This window comes from Equus przewalskii, chromosome 14 (genome assembly GCF_037783145.1).
Source record: "Equus przewalskii isolate Varuska chromosome 14, EquPr2, whole genome shotgun sequence".
NCBI lineage: Eukaryota > Metazoa > Chordata > Mammalia > Perissodactyla > Equidae > Equus > Equus przewalskii.
Window position 1 is genome coordinate 73,830,965 of NC_091844.1, and position 15,571 is coordinate 73,846,535.

At 47.3% G+C, this 15,571-nt stretch overlaps 1 protein-coding gene and 2 long non-coding RNA genes across 3 annotated transcripts in view; 2 read left to right on the forward strand and 1 right to left on the reverse strand.

Annotated features, from left to right (window-relative positions):
- Window positions 1-3,331, forward strand: part of APOB (apolipoprotein B) — a 38,980-nt gene extending 35,649 nt beyond the window's left edge. The window contains exons 27-29 of the mRNA XM_070573197.1: window positions 84-195; window positions 299-482; window positions 1,405-3,331. Of these exons, the coding sequence (XP_070429298.1) occupies window positions 84-195; window positions 299-482; window positions 1,405-3,033 (1,925 nt within the window). The 3' untranslated portion in view covers window positions 3,034-3,331. The remainder of the gene's footprint in view (window positions 1-83; window positions 196-298; window positions 483-1,404) is intronic.
- Window positions 3,332-11,096: 7,765 nt separating this feature from the next.
- On the reverse strand, window positions 11,097-12,810 carry LOC139075603 (uncharacterized). Its single transcript, XR_011526200.1, has 2 exons — window positions 12,693-12,810; window positions 11,097-11,300 (listed from the first exon to the last, which is right to left on the reverse strand). It is a non-coding gene; the product is annotated as an uncharacterized lncRNA (long non-coding RNA).
- Window positions 11,295-12,878, forward strand: LOC139075604 (uncharacterized). The gene is made up of 2 exons (XR_011526201.1): window positions 11,295-11,734; window positions 12,035-12,878. It is a non-coding gene; the product is annotated as an uncharacterized lncRNA (long non-coding RNA).
- The last annotated feature ends 2,693 nt before the right edge of the window (window positions 12,879-15,571 follow it).

Consider the following 15,571-nt stretch of genomic DNA (forward strand, 5'->3'; position numbering starts at 1 on the left):
GATAGAAATCCTGGTTTTCACAATGAAACTGTCTATGTCCTACAGTTATTAATCTAATGAAATATAAAATCTCTCCTATACAGTTGTGAGGACACACAAAATTGAAGATGGCAGGTTAGTCTATGAGACCAATGGAACATTTGCACACCGGGACTTCAGTGCAGAATATAAAGACAGCAAACATCAAGGACTTTGGTATGGAACTTTCATTGAAACTTCGTCATCCCTTTTCAAATCGGTGTGATTTTTGCCATCTCTGTACCCCTTTCATGATGGCTCACCTGCTTTCTGCTTTCAGGGACTGGAAAGATGAGATTCAGCTTAACATCACCAGCCCAACACTCACTGATGTCCGTCTGCGCTACCAATCAAGTGAGAATAGCCTCTCCTCCTCGGCAGCCTCCCCAGCCATAGGCACTGTGGCGATGCACTTGGGAAAGGATAATGGCATCTTCAAGTGGAACTTCTTCTACCGCCCTCAGGTGAATCCCATCTAAGGAGCTACACACCCCAAGAGCAAGTAGAGAATTGGGGCAGATAAATTTCATTCAGTATTCTCTCAGGACTTCCCCAAACTAGGTGAAACAAAAGCCATCAGCAAGTTGAACTTTTTCTTTGAGGAACTCTTCTCAAGAAAGTATTGTAACAAATCTTGTATAGATTTTAATTATTAGATGCACATATGATGTCATGTTACTACTATTATTTTACTACTTTGGGGCAAATCTGGAAAGAGGAGGGTTATGCCTCATCATCTAAATTGTGGGCAAACTCTGCCATATGCTGAGTACCTTGTTCAGATAGTGGCTTCTGGAGTATTTGAGGCTTCAAAATTCTTCTTCACAATGGAATTGTTAGACGTGATATGGCAAATTCCTCTTGTACTTTACAAGCTCTGCTAGGGGCCAAATTAAAGATGCCATTAGATTTAGTAGAGGAGAAGTAATCAGATTCTATTACTAAGCTTTGTCATAGGTTTGGAGAATGATGGTTCCTGATTTTGGTATTCTAGGTCTCTGCTAGATTGCTCTAGATTTTTTCCTTTTTTGCTACCTCTCCTTTCCCTGAATTAGTCTTTTCTTGTCTCTTTCTCTCCTTTCTCCTCCTTCTCCTCCTCCTCTTTCAATCATCAGTCCTAGGAAGACTAATGTTAAGTGTTACTGCGTAAATGCCATGCATATTATTTATCCTTTCTGGGACATATGATGAAGAGGAATTAACAACAGTGGACTCGTTTAGTCATAAGACAAACACATGAACTGACATTGAAAGATAAATCCCCTTCAGAATACAAAAGATCCTCTGATCTTTACTTTTAACTTTTAATGCAATTTTAATGTGGCATATTATATAATCAGGATAATTGAAAACATGTTCTTTTGATGCTTTTTGTGCTGGTTTTAGTCCTCTCCAGATAAAAAGCTCAACATATTCAAAACTGAGTTGAAGTATCAGAAATTTTATGAGATCAAAGTTAACTGGGAAGAAGAGGCAGTGTCCAAATTGCTAACCTCTTTGAAAGACAATGCACCCAAGGCTGTGGGGGCCCTTTATGACCATGTCAACAAGTACCACCAGGAGCACACAGGACTCAATCTGAGAGATGCTTCTCTAAAACTGAGAAGAAGTCTGCAGAACAGTGCTGATCAGGCCTATCAAGGGGCCATGAGGCAGATTGATGAAGTGGACATGGACCTCCAGAGGATGGCCATGGGCACCACTAGAACCTATGAGCAGTGGAAGGACAAGGCCCAGAATCTATACCAGGAACTGTTGGCTCAGGAAGGCCAAGCCGATTTCCAGAGACTCCGGAATAAGACCTTTGATAGATTAATAAGAGTTACTCAGGAATACTGTGTGATGTTCAAGCATCTGAGTGACTCATTCATTGATTACCTGAATTTCACTAGATTCCAGCTCCCAGGAAGAGCCGGGACATACACTACAGATGAACTCTGTACTATGTTCATGAGGGAGGTAGGGAGCGTACTGTCCCAGGTACATTCAAAAATTCATAATGGGTTAGAAATGCTGTTTTCCTATTTCCAAGACCTGATGGAGAAATCTGAATTAATTAAGGACCTAAAGATTAAATTTCCTTTTGATTCAAGAAGCCATAAACTAATAGATGTAATCTTGGAGTATGGGAAACTGTTGAAATCTGTATCACAATGGGTCCCAAAGGCATTTAATTATCTGCAGTCTATCAAGATTACAGAGATGCTAAGTGATCTTCAGAGATCTTTACAAAGTGTTTGTCAAGAGATAGAAGGAGAAATTGAATACTTAAAGGAGAAGAAATTTACTTATCTTATTAATGATATCCAACATGAGATCAAGACAATCTTCAACGAGTATATTACATATGTTTTTGGATACCTGAAAGAAAACCTATACCTTAACTTTGGTAAGTTTAATGAACTTGTTCAAAACAACCTTCAGGAAGCTTCTCAAGAGTTACAGCAACTCCTTCAGTATGTAAAGGCTGTTCACGAGGAACATTTTGATCCAAGTATCGTCGACTGGACAGTGAAATATTATGAGCTTGAAGAAAAGGTAATCAACCTGATCAAGAACCTAGTAGATATCCTTAAAGACTTCCATTTCAAATATACTGTTAGTGCTGCTGACTTTGCTTCCCAACTTTCAAGTCAAGTTGAGCAATTTGTGCAGAAAGACATCCAGGAATATCTTAGCATCCTTGCTGATGCAGATGGAAAAGGGAAAGAGAAGATTGCAGAGCTTTCTACCATTGCTCAGGAAATAATTAAAAGCTGGGCTGCTGCAATGAAGGAAATCATTTCTGATTACCACCAGCAGTTCATATATAAACTACAGGATTTTCCAGATCAACTCTCTGATTACTATGAAAAATTCATTGCTGAGTCCCAAAGATTGATTGACCTGTCCATTCAAATATACCACGTGTTTGTGAAATATATCGCTGAGTTACTGAAAGAGCTACAATTGGCCACAGTCAATGACATGAAATCCTACATAAAGAATGCTCCAGGAGAATTTACTATCACCTAATTTTTTTAAAGCATCTCACTTATTCTTATGCTCCAGTTAAGCTTTCACATAGTAGGGAAAAAATTCAAACTACATATATTGATATAACCATACACTAAGCCAGCCCTGTGGCAGGCAGCTGACTACAAGCAGGAGCACATATGAATTGGACCTGCACTGAAGCTAGTATCAGATCTCTGAAGGTCTCTGAACGCTGGGAAACATTTTTTTGCAAGTTAGGGAAAATCAGGGTCTGAGTTATTTTGCCAAACTTAGGGGGAGGGAGAACAAATAAATGAATTCTTTATTGTATATCATACCATTCAATGTGGTTCATTTGTATTGAAAGATAACAAATTGGGGGTGGTTCCAATGTCTGACATTTCAAAACCTCTAGAAGAACACACACTGTATTTTGAGTGATAAAGTAAAAGGGGAAAGGGAGAAATTGAGGAGGGAAATATTTTGCCACCTAAAAAAAAAGGTAACTAATCTCAGGGGTTGTATTTGCCAAGTGGGAAGGAAAAACCATTGGCAAAGCCTTTCACATAATTTGATCCTGAGCATCTCAGTTGTCTTCATGTACCATACAATCTTCCTCGCTAACCAGTCTACATTTTCTGGGTAAGTCTCTCTGTTGGGCTCTGAGATAAACCAAAAGGTGCTTTATTTCACCCAGCCTGCCAGGAGTGGAGAAGGGATGGCTAGCAAGTCCTAGCCCCAAGGGCTTCATGGCAGTATGGACTCCAGAAGTCTCCCTGTAGCTCAGCCAGTATCCATTCAAGGCAAGGGAGTAAGGGTCAGAGAGGAGGCTGGGGACATGGATTCCTAACATTTATGGGACTGAATTCCCTTATTTTTCCCAATTTAATACCTGACAATCTCAAGTGTAATCAAAACCCAAGGATTTCCTCTGCCACATCCACTCACCTCAAACTCTGATTTTAAACATTGGGAACATCTAGTCAGAGCATCCAAGCTGAGCTCTAGAAGGGAAGGCTGCAAAGAACCTGTGTATCACAATTGTCACTAATATCATTGGGAAAGTTAGGTATAGCTTTCCTTTCAATGGCATTGATGAACAAAGGAAGGGTGTGACCTTTGGGGAATTGGAAATTACCTCCCTCCCAAGTTCTGTGTGAGGTCTGTTTGGAAAAGACCCATTTTATCCAAAAACACGTTCAACCTCCACCATTCTTTCATAAAGCCTTCACATTCTCTTGGTGAAACCCACTGTTAAAATGCACAAGCATTACCTCGAAAAGGAAACACTGTAGCCCATTGGTACCTTAGCAATATTCTTCTGTCCGGAACCAAGGAGGCAGGAAGAATCCTAGGAAGGTGGAATACATGTAGTGTGTGGATCTGGTACACAAGGAAATTCTGTTGGATAGTAAATCAATAGGTAGATGGATGGATGGATGGAGGGAGGGATAGGTGAGTGAATAAATGAATGAATGGGTAAATGAGGGGTCAGTTCCAAGGGTGAAAGAAGCGAGAATATTAGGCCAGGTCACAGGGCACCACATGAATGGTTCTAGGCTTAGCTCTACAAGAGTTTCCCTGATGAGCTATAAGCAGCAAGAATCTACTGAGTGTTCAAGTTGGAAGGAGGCCTGAAATTACGGGTTAATTTGGAGGGGAAGGAGGAGTCCAAGGTTCCATGTGCTCGTGTGATGATATCTGTATCTGAGATTGAAAGGAGGAAAAAATAGACATAAATTCAAAATAATTATGTAATCACACAGTGCCACCTGCCCAGCTCCCTGACTGGTATCCCTCATGTGAGGTGCTCCCGGCTGGCTCAAAATATCTTCATCATGCTCAATAAAGTTTAGAAGAAGAAAAGATCCTTGGGAGGACTAGGACCTTGCTTGCTCTCTTCTTTGATCTACTCCTGCATATCAGGATACTTGTCTGGGTTCAATTAATGGCTACATTTCTTACTTGCTTGCAGCTTTGAGCAACTTATTTCCCCTCTGTGAGCTTCAGTCTTCTTGTCTATAAAATGCAGATAATATTTACCCTTCCTTCCTTAAAGGGCTGTTCATGAAAATCAGTCAAAATAATAGATGTGAAAGAGTTTTGTGACATTTAATGTTGTATAGAAACAAAGTGCCATTATTAGATAATTATTTACATGTATTTATGGCAAGGAGAGAGAATGAAGGCAAGGATACCTATCCAGTTCCATGAACACTCATTAAATGCTTCTGTGTGCTAAGCAAAAAGGCTCTATAGATGAGACAAAGGTCAGCAAGATGCAGTTCCTGGATGTCTGTCTGTCCATCTATCTATCAGAAGTGGATAGTGTTGTCTCATGATGGATATAAACAAAGTACTATGAGGGTTTGTAACAGGAAAGGATGAGAATCAAGAATTCATCACAAAGAAGGTTGAAATGGATCTTGAAGATACATAGACTTTGACAAGCAATAAGGGAGAAAGAGCATTCCAAAAGAAGAGAAGCCTGAGCAAAGAAAGATAGGTGGATGTGTTTGGAAAATACGGAATCATCTAGTGGTCAGAGCACAGGAAAAATCAAGGGGAGACAGGATTAGAAAGGCAGGTTTGGCAGTATTGAAAATGGCTTTAGAGCGAAAGATGGAGAAAGGCATCCAAGGAAAGTTTTTGAGCAGGGGGGTGTTATGAGCTGTGATTTAGGAAAACTGATCTGGCAACTCATGCAGAACGAATTGTAATGGGGTGAATCTGGAGATGAGGCTGTGCCAGGGTCCAAGTAAAAGATGCTGAGCACCTCATCCAAGACATAGATTCTGGGAAAGGTGAAGAGGGATTGGATACAAGAAGCATAATGAAGGCACAATCTACAGAACCAGAGGGCTGATTATTTAGAACAGAAGGGATGGATGCAAAAGCTACTAGAAATGGAGCTTCCTTGATAAGTCACTGGACCAAGAATTAGAGGGAGAGATATGAAGAGCAAGGGAGAAGAATGAGTAAAGCAGACTTCAGAGGTATGAAATTTTGAACCTGCATAGCTTGAAGAGCTATGGGGCATCAATAGAAATAGGAGGAAAGTGTTGGGGGGCATTATTAGTGTAAGGTATGGACTCATAGGCTATCACAGCTGGAAAGGGACTATGCGATCACATGGTGGGTTTCAAGTTGCAGTGGTGTGTCCAAGCGGAAATATCTAGCAGGCTGTTAAATTGTACATGTGGGCTAGAGAAATAATATCCAAAGGAATAGGGACAAAGGAGAATTTTAACCAATTATTGTACTGATTTTATGTTCTTATAAGTAACTTTAGGAACTTAAGAAGAAAACAAAGAGTTTTTCCTCTTGTACAATTAATTGGCCTATTGTCCTGAGAGTGAGCCCACATGTATATTTCCTGAGAACATACTATGAGATGGTGTGGAAAGTCCTGCTATAAACACAGCTATTTCTCTTGTAAAACAAATACCCAAAGTTTAAAACCAAAAAAGAAATGAAATAATGGAGCCCAGCCCAGGTCTCTGGAACTCAGAAAGCATGAACAAGCTGTGTGCTATGGTTTGACTCCCAAGTCCCGCCTAGACTAGCAGCACTGTCCCCAGAATAAACCTGTAATAAATGGGGCCACTGGGTGTGGGCACCATCAGGTGCTTTTGGAGCTACCTACATTTTCTTTGCTTTTCATGTGAAGGCTGATCAGTTGAGGAGCCCAATTGCCCTTTTTTGCTGAGATGAGCAAAGCCCCCTCTGACTTCTTATTCTAGGTCCCTCTTCTAGCTCTAATTTATGACTTAGTCCCCATTCAGTCAAAAAAGGGGCCAAGCTGGTCCTCAAATGGGGCCTGCAATATGGGAGCCAGAGTGGACAAACAGATGTTCCCTCTAAAAGTGTCTAATAACCAGAGATAAATGTGCAGAAACAGACCCTACCTCTTAGCTCATCTCCTTGTCTCGCTGTTTCACATTAAGAGGTCAGCTACAACTCCCTTCAGAGCACTCCATTTGCTGGTGGGATGGTTGGGTGGTCACCAACAAACAACATTCCAGGGCCTCATAAAACCTGGTGGAGTAGGTACACATGTTTCTGTGAGGAGAGAGCCCTGCCCTTCTCCTCCGGGACAAACCGGCTCACGCCTCCTTCAAGTCTGAGCAGTGCTTCAAGTCAGTGATACCCCGGGCACTAGGCACTAAGCTCTGACCCCTCTGTCAATTTTATCCCTCAACTGGCACCACCGAAGCTCGGTTTTGAGCGAGAGGGTTTGACTCAGATCTTGGGGGTGGCCTGCTCCGTGAGCTGTAGACTGTGTCCCCATCCCAGTTTTTAAGGCTATGGCTATCACTGTAGCTGTGCAGCATGAGCACCAAGCCACATTGAGCGGAGGCATCCAGAGTTTAGACTCTCAGCTAGAGAGTGGCCTGAGGAAAGGGCTGCTCAGTCAACAGCCCAGCTCTGCCAACTCTCCCCAGCTCCCAGTTGGATTCTCCGCTTCCTCTCTTCTCTTCTATCAAGTGGGACCCACCCAGGCTGGCACATAGGTCCCTATAGAACGATGGGGCCCAGGATAACTCCAGAAGACCTAAGGCCCTCGTACTGGGGCTGGGCTAGCTGGATCAGAGCTGGGGTCATTAGAACACTTCTGGACTTACAGCATGCGTTGGAAGACTGTGGAAAGAACAGTAGGAAGACGGCAGAGCTCTGCCTGTAGCTGAGGTGAGAAAGTCTGGCAGCCAGTAGTTCCCTCTTCTCAAAAGAACGCCAAAGCTCCAAGGCCAAACTCGACCTTCACCATTCATGAGCTATGTAACCTCAGGAAAGTGACTTGACTTTTCTAATCCTTGGTTTCATCTTTAAGATGAATTAAATGCAGCGTAATACCCTTTTAATAAAGTTTAAATCAATTAAAGCACACAATTTGTTTTCTAGCATTATAGTTTTAAAGAAAGAGAATGATAAACTCAAGATTCAGGATAGGTTACATCTGGTGGCAAGAGGCAGAGGAAAGGATGGGTCAGAGTTATTAGTCAGAGTTCTCCAGAGAAACAGAACCAACAGGATATACAGAGATACGTACAAGAGGAAATTTATTATAGGAATTGACTAGTAAATGGAGGCCGAGATTCCTCCATTTGATTCTCCTGCAAGCTGGAGAATCAGGAAAGCTGGTGCTGTCCAGTTCAAAGGCCTGAGCATCTTGGGGCCAGTGGTGTAAGTCCTGATCAAAGTCCAAGGGCCCAAGAACCAGGAACGCCAATATCTGAGGGCAGGATAAGGTGGACGTCCCAGCTCAAGGAGAGAGTATATTCGCCCTTCCTCCGTCTTTTGGTTCCATTCAGGCTCAGCAGATTGAATGATGCCCACTTGTACTGGCGAAGGCCATCAGTTTTGCTCAGTCTACCATTCAAATGCTAATCTCTTCTGGAAACACCCTCATAGACACATCCAGAAATAATGTTTAACCAGCTCTCTGGGCATCCCTTAGCCCAGTCAAGCTGACACGTGAAATTAAGCATCACAATGGGTGAGGACACACAGGTAGAGGTGAGTTGTGCCATGCTCTCGTTCTCATGCTGGGTGATGAGTTTTAGGTGTTTATTATGTTATTAATTAATTTAATTATGATATTTGATTAATTGAAACAAAGCGAAAAGAAAAACCTGTAAGAGCCTGGCACATATGAAGCACTTAATCTATTTTGTGGTTCCCTTTCCCTCTTCATGGCATCAACCCACGATTTTTTTGATGAACGAACTCCTTTTCAAGAGAAAATTACTCCATATCTTCAGCAACTATTTATTAAGCACCTTCTCCTAAGCGTTCAGGGCACAGAAATGAACAAGGCATTGCCCACTGTTGTGGGGGCTGGGGAAGGCCCTCAGTCTGGAAGGGGCCCAAACGCGGGGGCCTCACAGGAACCCTGAGGTCTCAGCGGACAGTGGGGGCAGGGAGGGAGGGAGGGATACTAGCTGCAGGGGCCTGGGAGAGTCACTTCACCTTCCTGATCCTCAGTTTCTTCGTCTGCAAAATGGGAACTCAACAGTAATGCACTCCAGATGAACTGAATTAGTCTGGGTCCTCCTGTGCTATCTAAACTTTCCGATCTCCATGACTGGTTCTTTAATATTCTCACTAGGAAAATCCTTCAAGGCCAAGCGAAAAACGTCTTTCAGTCCTTTCCGCCTTCTCTGATCACCTGTGAAGCGCACTGAGGCCATGTGCTTCACGGATCTCCTCTTCCTTGCTGCCCTATGTTGCTTCCCCAGACCAAACTCTGAAATCAGCCAGACCATTGAAATGGGCTTCCACTAAGGCCTTGTCAGTTTTCTTCCACGTTCCACCTAGTGGCTGGTAGCTAACGAGCCCAGCCCCCTCGGGGGTTCCCCAAGTTTCTGAAACAATCATCCATCTATGAACTCCTCTGAGACAATTCACTCAGCGTTGGTATGTGCTGGCTGTTGACCAACTGGCTAAGCACTGCACTGAAGTGGTACTTGTAGGCATTTTCTCTCATGGAAGGGTTTGGAAGGGAGGAGGAAGAGGATGAAGATCCATGAGCTGACTTTGGTCCTCCTGAGAGAGACTATCCGTGTCCCCCAAGGTGACTGAGTTGCCAGGGTCTGCGCAGGGTGGTGGGGAGGCAAAGGGCCTCTGTTCTTTCCTCTCACCTGCTCCCTGCCCTGGAACTGCCCCTGCTCCCCCCCCCCCCAAAACTCACCTCCTCTCTCCTGACCCACCATCCCTTGCCATGTCTGCCTGCTGCCCTCCCAGCCCCCACCCAGCCACCTCTCCTTCCTCTGCCCCAAGATGACCGGGTGTGTATTTTAGTTTTATAGAATCAGGCTAGTTCATTTGGTCCATTTTTAATGGCTTTTCCCGCTGTACCTCCTTTCACTGTTGTCTTAGATCGCTTCCTCTGCCTGATTATCTTGACCTCTGATCAGGGGTCTTAACACCACAGGTGATGGACAATGGAAGGCCCGTTTCACTGACTGGGGCCTGACACTTTTGGCCCACCTTCCTCCCTTCTCTCTAGGTCCTTGCTCCCATGCCAGAGTCTGTGTTTTTACCTTCCACCTCTTTCTCACCCTCCCTGGCACCCTGCCTCCCCTTTCACAGGTCTCAAAGACCATGCAGAGCTGACTCTTGTTCTATGACAGGTATGGTTGCAAACTGGGGGTGCAGGGTCTCCCCTCAGCTCTATGTGTGGGGCAAAGCCACGGGGCTAGAATGGAAGGCCACAACTCCCCAGGAATACCAGAGGCCGAAAATAATCCTAGGACACGCCTACCCCTAACTCTTCTCTCCTTCTCCAGGCTGCTTGGCTTCTCCAGGCTGCAGAATCCTGGGAACTCCATGGGAAATCTGGCCTCCCAGGAGTTCTGCATCTGGCCAGGGGGGCGGTCAGCCGTTTCTGATAGGGCCTCTCCTCGGAAGAGCCCCTGCAGCAGTCAGAACACCTGGCTCCAACTGCATCTCTACTGCTGCCCTGGCTGCCTCCATGAACCTGGGCAGGTCACCGGCCCTCTTGGAGTCTCTATCCTTATGGTCCTTCCAGGACTGACAGTCTGTGGATTAAATGTGACCACAGCCTGCACTATTTTAGGTAAATCCAATATATACACAGAATACAAGCCAAAATCTCACTGGGCAACCAAAGTGTTGGCTGCCTGGATGGGCCCACATTACCCAGCCTTCAGGTCTTCTTCCCCTTTAACATCTGAACAAACCCATTGAGCTCCATCCAACATGCCCCCCTAAAGGTCCCTAACACCTGGCTGTCCCTGAGCCATCTGCTCCATCTTTCTAGGTCTCTCTCTCTCTTCATCCCCGCTTCAGCTTTCCCCAGGTCCCCAAACCCTGTCTCCCGCACCCAACAGAGGAAGACTCCCGTCACTGTGGGAGACAGAACAATTTGACTCTTCTGTGGTTCTGTCTGAGGAGGGGTGGGGCCTCATGTTCTACAACCGGCAGGCCCATTGACCTGTTTTCCTTCAAAAGAAAACAAGCAGTCTTCTTACGAGGAAACATTTTGCCTTCCTTTTAGGCCAACGGGCTCCAACTGCAGCCAGCTTTAAAATAATTTTTTCCACTTTCACGAATAAAACAGGACGGTGATTCATTCGACATGTTTTTAAAAGAATCTTTTATCAGAAATTCTTCACGTTGTTTCCCCAGGACACAGTAGATGGGTGGAGAGGCCCACATGCACTTGCCTTCCACCAAGAGGCTGAGATGAGGAGCTGGCACAGGGGCAGTTTGGAACATCTTTAGTTGAGTTTGTAAGACTTGGCTCCTGGGAATTCGAGTTCCTCATAGAACATTCTCTGTGCCTAAAGGAAGGAAACAGGTGGGGGAACAACAGAGGGTCAAATTTGCAGGCCATTTTCGGCTGCAAAAAATGAGTCACTAGTCGTAAGGTGATTTCTGAGCCAATCGCAGCCCTGCCTCACCTTTACATTTCACTAGGTTCAAGAAAATTTGGGTTTTCGGTTTGATAAATCTAAGAATATTTAAAATTAACCATATAAGAGAATCCAATGGGGAATCTTCTTGCCAAGCAGTTTCCTCTTATCTGTGACCCATTCTACCTAAAATGAATCTTCTTTGTAGATTTCAGGGTTTTATAGAGTTTTCTTCAATCGGGTTGGCACCAAGCCACGTCCTATGGAGGCCACTGGAGTGGTGTGCAGTAAATGCATCGGGCAGCAGGAGGAATTGGTTCTACTGTCACAGAAACACTTCTAGGCCAGAGAAATCAACCAAGGTACTTGGTTTGTACATGGGTGCATCTTCCTCCCCGAGGCCCCAGACTGGCACTGGAGCAGGCTGTTTCCTGTCCCCTCATCATCGCTGACACATACGTGAGTGGTTTCCTTGGGGAGCCAGTCACCTGACCCGGGTTCCACCCTTGCCTCCCCTCTTGGCTCCTCCTGCCCCCTCAGCTACACCCCAGGCTGTGCCACTCACCTCCAGGCTTTGCTCACTCCCTTCTCTGTGCCTGGAACACCCTCCCCCAACTCTCCATGGAAATATTCAAGGTTCTCTCAAGTCCCATCTCTTCCAGGAAGCCTTCCAAGATCTGCCAGCCCTCTCCTGAGCTCGGGCAGCCTCTCTCTGCCTACACTGGAGCCCACTGTTCTCCATCAGGTCTGATGTCCCCTCTCTTCCTGATCCAGGCTGGGTGCACGGTGGCACCTCTGCAGGGCCGGCCTGGATCACTGGTCTGCAGGCCCCCTCCTCAGAGGAAGAACAAGGTTCTCTGTCCCGCCCCCCACCCCCAGCTCCCTGTGAGGACAGGATTTGGTTGTGCTCCTTCAAGAGAAGGTGTGACCACATACCCCAGCCCTGGAAGTGGCCCTGCTTCGGGCCAGTCAGCAAGTTCTTTGTAATGGAAAGGGCAGGTCGGGTTGAAATGAGCCTGGACTTGCGCATCAGCGGACTGGGTTCTAGTCCCAGCTCTGCCTCGGTGGCACCTATGACCTAAGGCTGTGAAGTCACATAATCTCCCTGAGCCTCCAGGCTCTATAATCTCCAAAATATCGCCCCACAGGCACTGGTGACCGCTGACAGCACTGCACACTCAGCCTTGCATACTGCCTGCACACAGTAACTGCTCAGGAAAGGCATGTGGGGTGGATGGAGGAGGGTCAGGAGTCCCCGCTTTCCCAGCGCCCTGAGCCTCCCTCCCTGCCCGCTCTGACTCCGGAACCAGCTGCGCTCACCCGCCTGTCCTGTCGGCACTGGCCAGCTCTCTGCACTCTCTTGATTCTTGCAGAAACTTTCTCTTGTCGGACAGAACACACGCTTCCCATCAGCTTTTATTTCTGTGAGGGCTTGCTTACGAGCAGGGCATTCTGTTCTTGGAATTTCTTGTTAAAATATTTCATTTAATTAAGTTTTTACAACCAGCTCTGCTTTGTGTCTGTCAGAAGGTAGGGGCCGGGCAGCCCTCTCCTCAGCTCTCTGGGAGGCCAGGTCACAGAGACTCTGGGGGAGCCGAGCCCAGGCCCGGGGGCCACATCCCTAGATCTCCAGGCCTTCTTATGCAGCCATGAGAGCTGAGATTGTCAAAGGGTGGACATCGACCCCAGCCCCCGCCGGAGACCTCGTGCCACCAGAAAGATTGCCTGAGCACTCTCCAGTGGGACTCTCTCTCCACCGAGGAACCGCCCTGTGTCTGAGCCACAAATGCAGTCCAGAGAAACACCCTGCAGACCATCATAGCCACCTGTTAGCACCCCCAAACTCCAGTCAAGGCCCACGCCTGTCGCCTTCCTTCCCAGGATCCTTCCTTAGCCCATTCCTCTGGCCTGTTCAAGCCTGGGGGCCTCCCCAAGTCCCTCAACTAGAACTGCCTCCCTCCTCCAGCCACACCCCACACGGAAATCGTACCCCCTGCTGACCTGGTCATTTATGCACCTTCTCCTCCACAAGCATTGCATCAACCCAGGCCATGCTGGGGCACCTCTGTCTCCTGCACAGGCTGTATCTCACGGCCTTGAACTCAACCAAACACGTCTTTCCTCCTCCCCGCAGAACGCGGCTGTGAATGGACGGGAATCTGTGGGCAGGGGTGTGGCAGAGGTGCTGCTCTCCCACACTCATGTTTGAAAGGTTCCAGACCACGTGTGCCCCACAGGCAGAAGCTGAGGTCACTTAGGATGAGAGGGAGGGGAGGGGTCAGGCAAGCAGGTGGGTTTGTACGGGGTGTTCTCAGCAGGGCATGGCTGCACCCAAGGCCCAGCACAGCGCAGCGCGGAGCTTCGGTAAACTCTTTACGTAACAAACAAACTGGCACTTTCCTGCTATTCTCTGGGGCTCCCTGGCAAAGCTCCCCCGGTGCTGCCGGACAGCCAGGTCCATAAGGAGGGGCCGTGGGAGGTGGGCTGCCCCTGTGCCTTCCCTGCTTACCACCAGGCTGAGGCCGTGCCCGGGCCTGTCGCCGGGTGGCACTGGAGGCCAAGGCTCTGCCTCCCTGGGCCCCCTCCCCCGCAGGCCCTCTCCTGACCGGTCTATACCTGGCCTAAGGGAACCACCGTGGCCCCTGGGTAATTCCAGGCTCCTGGTGGCGTTGCTAAGAGCCCGGCTGCCACCTGTCAGGAATTTGCAGTCAGGGATGTGGCAGAATGCGCTGTTTTCCCACACTCGTATTTTAAAAGGTTACAGACCATGTGTGCGTAACAGGCAGAACATGAGGTCACTTGTCTCACTTAGAACAATAATCCGTTTTGCTAGGGGTCAGATTGACACAAAGAATCTGTCCAGACCAGGTCTCTGGATGGGACTTAGGCCTCCCCTCAAACTAATGAAATTTTCAACTCGTGGGTGCTTGAGTTAATAAAGTGTGCCACACATCTGTTCGGGCCGCTGGCAGAAGAAAGCCCTGGGGTTCAATTTTGAGATCACTGACATAATGTTTGAGTGGCCTCCCGCGGGCGCCCGGCGGGACACCAAATTAAGGAAAGCTGCACAATGAATGTGTGAGAAAAAACATTAGTGTATAAACACAGAGGCCAAGGCTCCCCTGAGGGGCGGGCGGGCGAGGGGAGGCCTCGGAATTACAGAGAGAGCGTCGGTGGGGGCTACCGCTGGGATTTCACGCCAGTGGCCTACAGGTAATGAATTACTTTAAAGGAAATTGGCACCAACATGATCTTAGGTCAAAAAGATGAAAAACGTAAAAAGCGCCTATTTTCTACGGCTGTTGAATTAAGTGCTGAAGTAAAATGTGAGCGGTTCTTAACAAAATATAAAGCTGGAGGTGAGAATGTAAAACCATCCCAGGAGAGGTTAAGTTTCAAGCCCAGCAGATGGCTGAGAATCTAGCCATCGGGGCAGGGACGGGGGAGCCCATCACCCGCCCACTGGGGCAGGAGCTCCACTGGTTTCCCAGCTGCCCGCAGATAGGAAATCAAACTTGAAAACTCCTCAGGATATACAAATCCTGATGATCCCCGACTAGAGACTGGTGGACTCTGGAGAGGATGGAAAGAGGGTGGTCCTGAATTTTCTGTGTTCTTTCCTTGGAGAAGATGGCGAGGCCTTCCTGCTTCGATGGCCTGGCTCCCAGGAAAGACCACTGTGTTTGCTTTGAGGTCTGTTTAAAACAAGGCAGCACAAGGGATGCCCCCCAACCCCAAGCTGAAGAATGGAGGCTGGTTAGGACGGAGGCCTCCACTGACACTTCCCTGCATCTGCCACCCCCACCCTGTCCTGCCTGGTAGGAGGGTGTGGGAGGGAATGGTGCTGAGGACCAGGTCCCTGGGCTGCTGGTGGGATCCTGGGGGAGGAGGCAGCACCACCAGAGCTGTTCAGCTTCCCCCAAACATGAATCCAGGGATGGTGCAGGCTAGGGAGGCACATCTCTAAGAGGAGGTGAAGGCTACGCCTAAGTCCTCAAGGCTTGGCCAGCCCTTCTGCTCCAGGTGGGCTCTGCTGGGCACTAAGGTCAGGATGGGGAACCACCTGGTTATGTGTCCTTAGTTCTGTTGTTCCTTCGAGTGCCTACTGTGTGCTTTGGGGCTCTGCCCCATGGGATGGGCTCGAGTGGAGCCTGCACACAGGGATGAATAAATGAGCCTGTCCGCAGGGGCTCTGTGGC